The sequence below is a fragment of the Phyllosticta citribraziliensis genome (assembly GCF_038025025.1).
Source record: "Phyllosticta citribraziliensis strain CPC 17464 chromosome Unknown J3D65scaffold_1, whole genome shotgun sequence".
In the NCBI taxonomy this organism is placed as follows: domain Eukaryota; kingdom Fungi; phylum Ascomycota; class Dothideomycetes; order Botryosphaeriales; family Phyllostictaceae; genus Phyllosticta; species Phyllosticta citribraziliensis.
In genome coordinates this window covers 1,415,783-1,428,219 of record NW_027117338.1, presented here as the reverse complement: position 1 = coordinate 1,428,219, position 12,437 = coordinate 1,415,783, and the positions used below count along the sequence as shown (strand labels likewise).

General features: G+C 55.0%; 4 protein-coding genes across 4 annotated transcripts; 2 read left to right on the top strand and 2 right to left on the bottom strand.

Moving 5' to 3' along the window:
* Window positions 1-336: 336 nt before the first annotated feature.
* Window positions 337-6,405, bottom strand: J3D65DRAFT_663743 (uncharacterized protein; the record flags this gene model as incomplete). The annotated part of the gene is made up of 3 exons (XM_066802693.1): window positions 337-399; window positions 457-5,893; window positions 5,963-6,405. 3 exons carry the CDS (start codon window positions 6,403-6,405, stop codon window positions 337-339), a joined length of 5,943 nt encoding a protein of 1,980 aa, XP_066659730.1.
* A 459-nt stretch (window positions 6,406-6,864) lies between these two features.
* J3D65DRAFT_654755 (GINS complex subunit Psf3) lies at window positions 6,865-8,140 on the top strand. Its single transcript, XM_066802483.1, has 4 exons — window positions 6,865-7,390; window positions 7,446-7,514; window positions 7,569-7,627; window positions 7,708-8,140. Exons 1-4 carry the CDS (start codon window positions 7,340-7,342, stop codon window positions 8,132-8,134), a joined length of 606 nt encoding a protein of 201 aa, XP_066659729.1. The 5' UTR covers window positions 6,865-7,339; the 3' UTR covers window positions 8,135-8,140.
* J3D65DRAFT_609757 (Decaprenyl diphosphate synthase-like protein) lies at window positions 8,138-10,053 on the bottom strand. The gene is made up of 3 exons (XM_066798728.1): window positions 9,334-10,053; window positions 9,019-9,278; window positions 8,138-8,969 (listed from the first exon to the last, which is right to left on the bottom strand). The coding sequence occupies exons 1-3, from the start codon at window positions 9,556-9,558 to the stop codon at window positions 8,357-8,359; spliced, it is 1,098 nt and encodes a 365-aa protein (XP_066659728.1). The 5' UTR covers window positions 9,559-10,053; the 3' UTR covers window positions 8,138-8,356.
* On the top strand, window positions 9,948-12,156 carry J3D65DRAFT_609756 (uncharacterized protein). Its single transcript, XM_066798727.1, has 2 exons — window positions 9,948-10,401; window positions 10,599-12,156. Exons 1-2 carry the CDS (start codon window positions 10,261-10,263, stop codon window positions 12,021-12,023), a joined length of 1,566 nt encoding a protein of 521 aa, XP_066659727.1. The 5' UTR covers window positions 9,948-10,260; the 3' UTR covers window positions 12,024-12,156.
* The last annotated feature ends 281 nt before the right edge of the window (window positions 12,157-12,437 follow it).

The following is a 12,437-nucleotide window of genomic DNA, read 5'->3' as shown; positions in this document are numbered from 1 at the left end:
AACAGAACAAAAGAGGTCTATGCAAAAACAAACACACCTGTCCATCGCCGTCCATGCAATGCCCAACCATCCCACCAATTCCACCCCGCCCTTGCCTGCCTGCCATCCTGCCATACCTGTTCCTCCGAATGAAAAACTAAGAATGTTTTCCGTCTTGGCCGTCTCTACCGATAATTCACATCTCTTGTTTGCTACTCGCGTCCCCTGTATCCCCCGACAGAAAGACTTCTGTCCTCCTCTCGTTTTTACCTTGACTCTGTTCCTATACTTGGAGCTCCTATTGCGGATCCTCTCATCCGTCTCAAAAAACAGTATATACCCATACTCGGGTAAGCTCTAGGCAAAGTAGCTCTTCCAGAGCACACCCTCCAGATCTTCAAGTTGCTCGGGCTCAAATGCCTGCGTGGATTCGTCAGTAACCTCAGAGATATCGGAACACAATCATAAGCGGCTTACCTTAACATCAACATGCCACGTGTCTTGCCTCGTCTTCTTGAAGTCTGCCAGAATCGACTTGACACTCTTGCCGACAGTCCCTGGGTCTCCAGCCGCTCTGAGAGCCAAAGTAGCCAACACTTCAGGCAGCCATGAAGGCGGCGGACTGGTGTACGGGAAAGCCGAGATGAGCGCGCCGAGACCCAGCACCGCCGCATGCCTGACCAGAATTCGCTTATTCTGCTCCGGTGTCGGTGTGCCTGGGACACGGCGTTTGGGCAGAGGGTTCTTGCGCAGCATGTCGGTGAAGCGTGTGCGCAAAGCCTCAACCTGCGTGTCGCGGAAACCGATTGGAGAACAGCGAATCATGCCGGACAGAGTGCTTTGAGCACCAAGACGCACTTCAAGCTGCTGATCGCCAAGCATGGTGGAGACGCAGTCGAAAAGAGCTTGTTGCTGGTCCTCGCTCATGAGGAAAAGGCGACGGAAGTAGATAACTTGGATGTTGATCAGGACTCGAAGACGTTGGTGCCATGAGGTGGCGTTGAGACCGATACGAATCATAGCGTTGATGAAATCGGCATCCTCACCCGCGCGATGTGGGACGTTTGGCAGGTGCCTGAAGACGTGGTAGGCGAGGGATTGCAGCTCAGGATCTTCCTTGACATCCATCATGTGGAGCAGTTGCTCCATGAACGTGTTGGGGAAGAACTCGACAAGCTGAGTGCATTCAAAGGAAGCGAGTGTGGAATCGAGCCAAAGCAGTACTGTCTTGCCAGCTTGAGTGTAAGAGGTTGGCTGCTGCTCGCCCGCAGGGCGCTCTTTGCGCCACTTCTCTAGCCGTTCAAAGACGCCCACAACAGCCTTTCGGTAATCTTCACTAGGCTGGTAAGGTCTAATTCCAATGGAAGAAGCGGCCTTTTGGTCCTCGACAAACTTCTTGGCGTTGGGATAGGACTCATGGTAGCGGGTCCGGTAGATGGTGGCAATTGTTTGCCCAATGGCTTCCCGAACAGCCTTGTAAGGGTGATCAACATGCTCGAGGAAGTCCTCAAGAATAGGCTTCTCCAGCTGAAAGTGCCATCCGCAGTCAATGACAGCCTGCTGCAGCAAGTTGATCTTGGAGCTCTCCTTGAAAGCCTGACTGGACGACATGTCGAGTCTGAACGCCGCCAGAGAATCAATCAGGGGCCAGTTCCTTCTTGGATCTTTGCCTTGGAGGGCAATGTGCAAGAACGTGGTCCAATAAGACGAATTTTCCGGGGTTAGGCCATCCATGAAGATGTCGCGTACGCGCGGGAAGGCAAATTCCCACACCATTTCTCGAGTGTCCTTGGGTAGATCAGGTGCGCATGAAAGTAGCGCTCCCATAATCTCCGCTGTCGCTCTGTGCTGGTGCTTGTCGCTTCCATCAGCGTAGACCGACAAAGTGAGCTCCTTAATGTCTTCGAAAGTCGTCTTCGTTTGGCCAGCGAAAACCAAGTCGAAGCAGTGTGTGAGTATCATCGCGCTCGTCATGCGGAAGCGGTCTTGACCAGAGTCCCTGGGCTCTTGCTTGAGGTAACCAAAATAGGTCGAGAACCAATTGCGATCAAGGATGTCGCCAATCTGCTTGCGCACCTTGGCCTCGACCTCGTCGTAGTCTAGGCCCTTGGTATCCGTCAAGAACGCAGGCATGGTCTTGTTCCACACCAGCCATCCCGGATAGTCAAAGTCGACATAGTACTTGGCTTCGGGCTTTCCAAAGCTGTCAAGGTATTCATCAGTCCAATCAGGATCATCGGCTCTAGTCGGCACCTGGATCTTTTCAGGAATACTCTCCTCTCCAAGAATGTACTTCTCGAAGCTGTGATGCGCCAGGCTACGAGTTTGGACAAGCTGGAAGAACCCAAGCAAGGCGCTCTGGTAGAGACTGCGCAGGGTTGGGTGGGGGTCGATTGTGCCATTGGCTGCGAGGTCAATCATGGCTTCGGAAGCAATGTTGTCGAACCGCATTCCGAGGTGGATGACAACGGTGGCAGTCCGAATCGCCTTCTTCCAGTGTGCCTGGCGGGTTGATTCGACAAGCTGAGCCGACAATTCGGCCTTTCTGGTCTCAACCTTGGCCCGCTTTGTCTGGACAACGCTCTCCTTTTTGGAAATCTTCGACTTGCACTCTTCGAGCTCTTTCTTATCCATGTGCTCCATCACAGCGTCGATGACACCGTGGTCAAGGATGACGAGACGCTCGACGGGTTTGCCCATATCCATGATCTGGAAAGTTGCATTGGAAACAAGCTTTTGGACCGAAGGCTTGTCGGCGTCCGTGACTTGAATAAAGGTTTTGATCAGCTGAGGAGTAAATTTCCAGTTCCTGGAAATGGTCTTGGCCAAGCTTCCGAAGAGCAAGGAAAACATGGCGCCCTTGATGCGAGGAAAGTCACTGGTCTTGACAGCTTTTTCAAAAGCTTCGAGCAGAGGGGGAATGACCAGAGGCCTGGAGCCAATGATGCACTTCACTGCCGATTCGTTTGCCGTCTGAGCCGTGCGGCGGATTTCAGTGTAAATGGACACGCTCGACTGAGCCAGGTCTAGCAACAATTGTTCCTCCAGCTCGGTGCGTTCTCTTGGGGCGGCGTTGTGACGAAGCCGCTGGAGATGGTAGACATAGGCTCGCCTTACTAATATCGGCCTCGGGTACTCTTTGCGCAGGCCACTGACCTTGAAAGGATGGATATCCGCAGCCAGAAGACGCGTCACCCTGTCCAAGACGTGTGCAGATCTTTCGATACCGACATCGATGAACCAGGACCGATAGGCATTGTATAGCGCGTTGAAGCAGGGCACATCGTCTTCTTGCTTCTCGACCAAGAATTGATGGATGCGGTGCAGAGTCCTGCCGACTTCTTGGCGAAGATCGTGGAGCAGACAGTACTGCGGATTGCTGAAGTCTTTCCTAAAAGGATAGCCGACTTCGTATTGGAATGTCGGTCTAGACTCGTCGTCCTCACTCTCGCCCAGGTCTGCATCCTCGTCGGCGTCATCCATGCTCTCGTCTCCGTCATCTTTGGTCTGCTTGCCACCAGTGTGCTCGTGATGCTTGGAATCGAACAGTACAGAAATGCCGGAAATAATTAGACGAAGCAACACGAGGTTGCGTGAAACTTCGTCCGACCATTCCTTGCCAGTTCCATCTCGCTTCACAGGAGAACTCTCACTGGTCAAAGCCTGGAGGGACCCCATGGCGCTCCTCGCTTGCGACTCAAAAAGCTCGATGGCGAAGGTAATGCATTCGGCGTCAGGCACGTGCCATTTGACCGAGATGTTCTTTGCATTTGGAAGTTGGCCCCAGTCCTGTGTTGTCAAGCCCTTCGCCAACTGCTCTGACTGGTAGATGGAATAGTCGACTGTGTAGATGCATGTCAAGTTCAGGAGGAGGTGATGGATAAAGTTTGACACGTGAACCGTGGGAATACCGCGGCAGTGGTCTTGCATGTATTTCGCAATGTCGAACAGGTCCTGCTTGTACTCGAGGACTGCGTCACCCACATGTACAACGCACATGCTCAGCAGGCTGATGTTCCACACCAAGGCTCTATCCTTGGGCAAAACTTCGGAGCCCGTAGTTCTTGATGAACCAGCTCCGTTCTCTCCAATCTCGGTCCGGATTCCGTTGAGAAGGTCTGGCAACAGACGCCTGAGCGTCTTTTGGGGGTTGATCTTGACCAGTCCATTGCATATGAAGGCCATGGCGTCCCGGGCCTGGTGAATGACATGGTTAGTGACGAAGTTTGCAATCTTGTCAAGCGCGATGTCGAAAAGCTCGGGAGACAAAGACGCAAGGAGAGGCGTGAACGCAGCAGGAAGTGTGTTGACGACATTCTCCTCGGGCGACCCGCTTCTAACACGCGAGGCATCTGGCAGATTCTCCAGGAGCGTGAACACACGTCCCAAGAATGTGATGACGAACTCGGCAAACCCTGTGGTCGAGGATCTGAGGATTGCCTGTTCTTCTTCGTCTGAAAGCTCACGCTCATAATCAAACTCCACACCAGCACCATCTCTTTCGAGACGATCCACTTGAGCGGCGATCCACTGCAATGCTAGATCCGGGCTACTCTCGGTCTGAGGCAATGGCGTGCTCAAGCCAGAACCAGCTCTGTCCATACCGTTCTCCATAGCCGTGTCGGGGTTCGCGGCAGCATCCGGATCCGGCTTGGGGTTTTCCTTGGACAAGTCGTGGAAAGGAATGATGTAGGAAACAGACTGTATGTAACTCAGAGTGTGCAACGTCTTTTCGAGATCATTAGCATCTATGCCGGGCAGTGCGAGTCCGAGAAGAGTCGTAATGTGGCAACGATATCCCTTGGTCCTCGCCATGGTCTTGGAAAGCATGTGAAGTGCCCTGATCGAGGAAATGGTGCGGTGCACCTCGACCAAGCCCTGCATTGCCGGATAGATTCGCTGAAGGGCTCCAGGAAGGATGAGGTCAGGCTCCAGGTACGCCAGGCATTGGAGAGTGGACAAGGAGAAGTTGATGGCTGTTCCACTCTTGGCGAAGATGCCCATGAAAATGACATCTCGCAGGCAGAGGACGAACCTCCGCTTGATTGCGTCGTTGAGCCGCCTATCTTCTGGGACCTCCATCTCCCCACTCCTCTCCCGGTTCCAGCGCATGACGAAAAAGTCCGCTAGGTAGTAGACAAGCTGGGACAACGTCCTCGTCCAGTTTCCTGAGTTCGACGGATGGTAAAAGGTTTCCACAGCCTGGATCAAGCCCTCCAAGCGGGCAAGGATTGAGTCAGGCTTGTCCAAGGCTGCCGGGGAGAGAGACATGACGATCCAGCGAGCGACGTGATGAGCTATGGGGTGCTTTCGTTGGTCACGATCCAATAGAACCGCCAGGCCTGCGCCCACGTCTACGCTTGAGCTGTAAGGAGAAGTTGACTGCCCCACAGGAATCTCGAGAAGCCTAAGAACGGCCGTAAAAATGAGCTGCGATTGCTCTTGCGTGAAGAGGCCATACTCGGAAAAGGGGATGGAAGATGAGGGCAAGGAATCGCGGGCAAGGCGAGAGCAGATGTCGAGGAAGTTGACGTCGAACAACTTGGATCGGTTCACCAGGGACCACAAGTGGAAGAAGGTCGGGAGGTAGTGCTGTGGTTGCAGGTCTGGACGATCTGCCGGGGCTGGAGTTGTAGGCAACATCAAGTTCAGCAGTCCGACCACAACGAATGCGCCTTCAGAGAAAGATGTGCTGAAGAAGGGCAGAAACTCCTCCAACATGGCCGGTATTTCCTCTGGATCAAAGTATAACTGCGCAAAAGTACACAACTTTGTCACTGTGCGGATAGACCTCCTAATATTTGTCGTCATGGTCGTCACGGACTCGGAGGGCAGCACGTTTGGCTTGAGCTCCTTGTATAGGGGTCTCCAATCGAGGATGAGGTCTTTGCCTGGACGGAGGTAATGTTTGCGCCTGTTCATCCGAAGTTAGCGGCTGCGGACGACGAGGCAGCTAGTTAGGGCCGGGTTGTAGAGCACTTACTTTGTCAAGACCATGAACATGCTGGCAAATCTCTCCGCAACGACAACATCCAAGCCCGGCGCCAAAGCAAGCTCATAGTAGAGCTTGATGAGCTTGACGCGCATGGGACGCGGCAGGTCGAACTTGAGTGACAGCCATCCTCGAATCTCTCTGGTCCAGTGGACCGCCCCGGGAGCAAAGTCACCAGCTGATACCGCCACATAGAGGTGCTTGATGCAGGTGTTGAGGTTCTCTAACCGCTCGGCATCGGTCTCGGTCTCGTACGGGAGGTACTTTGTGTAGGGAAAGGTTCGAGGGCGACAGCGACTCAGCTTCTCCTTGCCGTTGGCACCTCCATTGCTGTCTTCCCAGTCGCCACCGGGCGATGTTGCGCGGGACATGTCGGCACCATTGATACCCTCGGCAGCGCCAACGAGCTGCGATATCCGCTCGAAGCCCGCCATGATGGCGACTCCAGGTGCAGATGTGCGGAAGGTGTCGCGTGGGGGCTCGGATCGAGGAGCACTAGGGCGGCGGATGTCCAAGGGGAGCAACAGCAGCTGTCGTCGTGTTTATACTCGGGGAGCCGGGGGTACAGAGTGCAGTGTCGAACAGGCTTTGTGTAACGTGGTTCCGCGGTACAGTAGGTCGTGGCGATGAAGCTCTGGGGAGGTACGAGGCCGGGACACGGGAAGGCCAAACGGGCGGCGGGACGGTTTGGATTGCTGGGGCCCGTCTGTAGGCGTCCGGTCGGCTGCTTGGACCAAGAGGGCGGCGAGGGGTGAAAGTGCAATGCTGACTTGGAGAGGAGGATGAAGAACAAGCTGGTCAGAGGGCGTGTGGTGGCATGGGATGGAGGTACAGGCAGAGAAGCTATGACGGATGGAACAAGCTCGGCGTGTCGGGGTCCATCAACTAACCGACAACGACGTCAAGACGACGGGACAACCAATCAACTCGGGCGCGTTTGGGTCTGTCAAAGAAGCACCCTTCTGTCCACTCCCATACACGACTGAGCCAGCGCTTTTATCCCCAGTCGAGTCGTCTACTTCCCGCCTGCAGGCAGTAACCACTACGCAATCGTCCTGCCCGCGCACCTACCCACCCACCTGTCAAGCGCCGCACATCACTGAGGTGGTAAGCCAGCCAGGCAGCTCTGTCACGCGTCATCTCGGCTGGCCGTCAGCTTTCCGTTGGCTACGTCTCCTTTGAAATACCTTTGCCGCCCATCAATACGTTAGCTCGTCCAGGGCTGGCCTGACCGTTTGCATCCGGCGGCGCGTCGCGTGCTCGCGAATTTCCTTTTTCGTCACCGGCCGGACAAGTCCCGAGGCAAACCACCCACTACAACTCGTTTGTGCCACGACTCTCTTCTCGAATCTTCCCCAAAGAGAGACAATGGCCTCTAATTCGTACTACGACATTGATGCCATCCTGACCGACGCCCAAGTACGCCATGGCCCGAGCCTGGTCGCCATCACAAGGCTGACAATGTCTATCTCAGAAAGTGCCGTGTACCTTTGAGCTCACCGTTCCCGGACTAGGTTATCTCGATGGCAACGCGGGGCAGGATGTGAGTACCAAGTACCACTTCTCTGGCTCGCACAATGCTGACGGACTGCTGCAGATGAAGCAAGGCACAAAGGTCGAACTGCCCTTGTGGCTAGGAGAGATGTTGGCTGTCAGGTAGGATTGCCATCTTTCATATCTGCACCCATGCTCCGGGCTTTATTGTGGACAATTGCCCCTGACTGTCAAATTTTCAGCTCTCCAGCAGCAGGCACCAGCATGGCCACGCTCGATCTGCCTGCCGCTCTCTCGGCCCGCGTTGTAAACGCGCTCAAGGCCGATTCGCGCACCGTCGACCTCCGAGCACTGGCGCCGCATTTCTTCACCTTGGGGGCCCGGATGCTCGAGCTGTTTGAGGAAGAGGAGATGGGCGACATTCTATCTGAAAGCTTCAAGGCTCGAGCCAAGGTAATCGCTGATCAGGCACACAACCCGCGCGGAGCGCTGGGGGAAGGTGCCGACTTTCTGCGGGGCTTGGACGAGAGCGAGCGGCAATGTAGGCTGGGACTTGATCATGTTGACGAATCATGGCTGATGGTGTGGCAGTATTCCGAGCAGCTCACGACAGCGCAAAAGCAGTCCGCCTGTGGATGGCGGAAAACAAGACCAAATAAAAGTAATTGATTTCGGTCTGCAAACCCAAGAGCTAGCCGTGTCTACCTGGACAATCGTGGTCTAACCTGAAATACAGGCACAAACATGGAATCTTTCTTGCTCCGTCTACCCTTCGGAGCGGCCGTTGACCAAAACTCCACGTGCTCCAAGAGACTGATTCAGTTCCATGATATCTTCTCAAACGTAAAATGACTTTGGGTATCAACGCGTGGGACTGGCCAGGAACACACTCTAAGCAACCTTCAACCTGTTCCGTCCCCTCTCCTCTTCAAGCGTCTTCTTTTTCCGCCACTGCCACTCAACCAGCACCGGCAGAAACTGCCAAAGATCAAATTCGGGCCACAAGCAATCCAGAAAGACGACCTCGGTTTCCTCGTGGCACTGCCACAGCATGAAGTCACTCAGCCTTTCCACGCCAGAAGTTCTAACAAGCAAATCCAGGGGAGGATTGCCGGCCGTAAACATGTGCTCCGTCAACGTCTTCTCAGTTATCGACTCCGGATCCGGGTAGTTTTCATACGTTTTCTCCGCGTCTTTTGATCCGTCGGTGGAGATGAGAGTGTTGGAGTTTGTGGAAGCGGCATCGGAAGCGGATGTGTCGGGTTTGTCCGTGTCTGGGTGAGGTGTTGGTGACACGTCCTTGGAGGAGTTGTTGGATTCCGAAGACTCCTCCTCGGTGACTGTAGCCAGATTGCGAGCTTTTATGTTTCGCGTGATGTGGTTTTCGGAAAATGGGCGGCGCATCGGAGGTGGTATGGGTTTGCTATAGTCCGCAACGGTGTCACGGATGGCTGCGGTGATTTCGTCGCGAGACGTGTACGGGAAGCAGACGTTGAGAATGGCGCTGGCAGACGTCAGTAATTGCAGAGAGGAAAGATATCAAGAAGCCTAACCGCTTGTTCGCCTTGGTCATGTTTGCGGCTCGGTCCATGGCCTCGATAACATCCGGCTTTACCAGGTTCCGATTTCCCAGGACGCGAACGCTGGCACCATATCTGTCCAGCAGCTCTCCGTGCTGAGCCAGTTGGGACAGTTTGATTCTGGCCATGTCCATCAAAGCGTCGACCTCGTACTTGGAACGTTTGAAGTTTTCAATGCTAAAGGCGTAGATGGTGACAACCTTGACACCCGACTTGTAGCAAACTTCCAGAATCTGCCGGTGACAGCCGTCAGCGCGACGGCACAGGTGGCAGACGATGCAAACATACCCGAGCCAGAGCTTCAAACCCCAAGTTGTGTCCTTCAACGGTCTCAATGTGGTGGCTCCGCGCGTACCTGCGGTTACCGTCCATGACAAATGCGACGTGTTGTGGTATGGGACCCTGGCGCAAGGCGCCAATGAGCAACTCGCGGAGCTGTTGGACGGTCCATTGGATCGGGGGCGACATGAACAGCCATTTTCGGAATTGTGAGAGGTGGAGAGAAGAGGACATGGTTGCAGATGCGAAGAATCGAGAATCCGGGGAAAGCGGTTTGATGGGATCAGAGCCAGGAAAAGGGTCGCGCTGGAATTATGTAGGAGGGTAGGCAGCAGCAAAGGGAAACGTTACCACGTCAAAACCTGGTCGGCATGGTTGTAGGGTCGGGTCTGGAGGATATACGTAGGTGTACGTCAAGGCTAGAGGCTCAGCAGCTACCGTACAGGACTCGGGAGGGTCGTTGAGGGCGCGTGCCCTTGCCTACATATGTATTGGCTGTGGCAGTGGAGGGAGTGCGGTGCGCAGCGCATGTGGCTGGCAGTGGCAGTGGCAGCGGCAGCGCATAGCGAGGCAATTCGTGGCCAAAGCGCCCACCGACGCCCACTACCTCGACATGGAATTTTCTTCCAGTCCTTTTCTCCCTCCCTCCCTCACTCGCTCGACCTCACCTCACGCTCTTCCGTCACGAGATCCCTCCGGTCTTCTGGCTCCTTCTCTGCTGACGGCTTGGAGCTTCCTCCCGTAGCGGGACTGCTGCCCCAATGTGAGCCACACGAGCGCGGTGCTGACCCTGCGCCAACGTCGCCCGCAGTCCGACATCGCCCCCTTGACTCTCGACTTCCGACGGCTTACAAAGCCACTCCCCATCATCCACACGCCCGTCCAGGCATCAGGATAAAGGCTCTGTGCCGCGCGCCAAGAGCCCCATGCTTCGCCATGTCCATCAACGGGGATCATGCTGTCGGCCAGCTCGTTGACCAGCTTGCCGTCGGCTTCGACACTCTGTCATCCGAGTATCGCATTCTGTACGACCAGCATCGCGAGTTGGAGAACAAGCTTGCCTGGGCACAACAGCAGGTCAGTACCATCGCCTCCACATCTCCCCACTCTCCACCGTGTTGCCCATCAACATGATGAAACAACTTAGCTCTAGACCTGCAGCTGCTCAGCAGCGCTGACGACTCTTTCTTCACTTTCTGATCAACGTCTTCCTCCACTCACTGCCCTCCATCACCATTTGCACAGGGCACCCTCTGACTGACGTCACGTCACAGTACCTTGACCTATTGCGCCGTTTTACACCAGAAGTCGCGCAGCAAGACCACAAGGTCTTCGTTCAAAGTCTGGACGAAGTCGAGAGACACGGCCAGGGTGGGCCTCTCGACTGGCTCGATGCTCTTTCCCAAAGTCACGACGGCGACCGTAGGACCGGTGCATACTTGATTCGACAAGGCGAGCGTGCACGCGAGCAACTCAAGTACTCCAAGCCGTTGAAGAGCCCCGCGCTGAAAGACGCCGAGGGTGTCAAGATATGGAACGGGACTTCGAGGGAGGACCGAGCTTCTGAAAGACTGTCAAAGCTTGAAAGCCTTCGACAAGCTGCATCGGCTGCAGGTTTGGAGAGGGACTTCACCACTCCTGGCACACCTGGAAAGCTCTCGTGTCCGTTTGGGACGGGCAGCTTTCGGGGCCGCTCCATGAGCGGGAGAGCAAGCATGACTCCCAGTCGCTCTCAATCCAGGGCGCTACCTCACGCCATGCGGTCCAAGCGATCATCATTCAATGATCCTATCCGGGCTGAGCTATGCGCGCTCGACACTCGCTCACCGGAGCCATCTGTGTCGGGCTCGGCGGGTGTTTGCCCAATACGCTTCATGGATGACCACTCGCCTGAAGAGATTGCCAAATACTTTGAGAACCACAAGCACGAGCTACCTCGCAGCCATGAGGTCTGCATCAAGAGGTTCCAGAGCAACGCCGACAGCATACGACAACTCGACGCGAAGTACGGAAATCTGGTTCACATGATACAAGGTCTTGGCGAGAAGCACCAGCCGATGTTGAAGGAGGAGCCCAATGATGTGGCAGTTGAAGAGACAGACTCAAACGGGAGAGTGGCCAGCTGGGCCAAGGCAATCAGCAACGGCGCTGAACCCGGCAGCGACGCCTTGCCAGACCCCGACGTGCCTCTCCCCGAGGAAGACGAACGAATGCCGCACTTTGATCGTCCCCTCAAAGACATTCGTGTTGGCGAATCACCCAGTCGCCCGTGGGGCATCTCGGTACCTGCGGCATACAACAAAGCTCCAAGCCTCCCTTCAGACACCGCTGCCACAGCATCACCTGTCAAGGACAAGCCCGCCGACCCCCCTCAATCTGCCCCCAAGAAGCCAGGAAAGTGCCCATTCGACCTCACCAAGATGAATGGAGGCATGCCTTTTCCCCCACGTCCTAAGCCTGAGGTTGAGCCCGAGGCTGAACAAAATACGCTGAAACCAGACGCGGCTCCTCCGGCTCAGCCCCGGACAAGAATGATCCCAGGACCAAACATTGTCCAGCCCCAGGCTGACAAGCAGAACGGTCAGAATGGTGTGCAGATGATCTTCACTGGGCCAGTATTCATTGGATATCCCATTGAGCAGGCCATGGAGCTGCTGAAGCAGACGGGGTTTGCGGATAGTTCTAAAGCGGGTGTATGAGAATTCTACTTTCTGGCTTGCTTTATGTCGCGTGGTATACCCCTGTGAATGTTTTGGAGCAATCAAGTTGTGTGTCGCCGCTAGCATTCTTTCAATTGCAGACGAGAATGGATTTATGAACATTAGTTGGCCATGTCAAGGTGCTTGTGACATTGTCCTACGGGGCTGTCTTGATGAAATTTCCTTGATCCAGTCCTATACAGCGCACCCAAAGAGCAGTCGTTCACCAAAGCGGTAGCACCCACAGGACTGTATTCACCACCAGAGCCACACCGGCACACCCGGGGAGCAGCCATCTCATTTGACAGTCCCCGTGGCCTCACCCATCCATCCGATCCATCCATCCACACAGCACCACAAAAGTCAAGACGAGTCCCGTGCACCCACAGACCCACCACACACAAAAAAGAGCAA

Coding starts and splice junctions, on each gene's coding strand:
- J3D65DRAFT_654755 (XM_066802483.1), top strand. CDS start 7,340: ATGGCCTCTAATTCGTACTACGACATTGATGCCATCCTGACCGACGCC. Junction 7,391..7,445: donor CCATCCTGACCGACGCCCAA/GTACGCCATGGC, acceptor TGTCTATCTCAG/AAAGTGCCGTGTACCTTTGA. Junction 7,515..7,568: donor ATGGCAACGCGGGGCAGGAT/GTGAGTACCAAG, acceptor GGACTGCTGCAG/ATGAAGCAAGGCACAAAGGT.
- J3D65DRAFT_609756 (XM_066798727.1), top strand. CDS start 10,261: ATGTCCATCAACGGGGATCATGCTGTCGGCCAGCTCGTTGACCAGCTT. Junction 10,402..10,598: donor TTGCCTGGGCACAACAGCAG/GTCAGTACCATC, acceptor GTCACGTCACAG/TACCTTGACCTATTGCGCCG.
- J3D65DRAFT_609757 (XM_066798728.1), bottom strand. CDS start 9,558: ATGTCCTCTTCTCTCCACCTCTCACAATTCCGAAAATGGCTGTTCATG. Junction 9,279..9,333: donor GGTTTGAAGCTCTGGCTCGG/GTATGTTTGCAT, acceptor TGTCACCGGCAG/ATTCTGGAAGTTTGCTACAA. Junction 8,970..9,018: donor ATGACCAAGGCGAACAAGCG/GTTAGGCTTCTT, acceptor GACGTCTGCCAG/CGCCATTCTCAACGTCTGCT.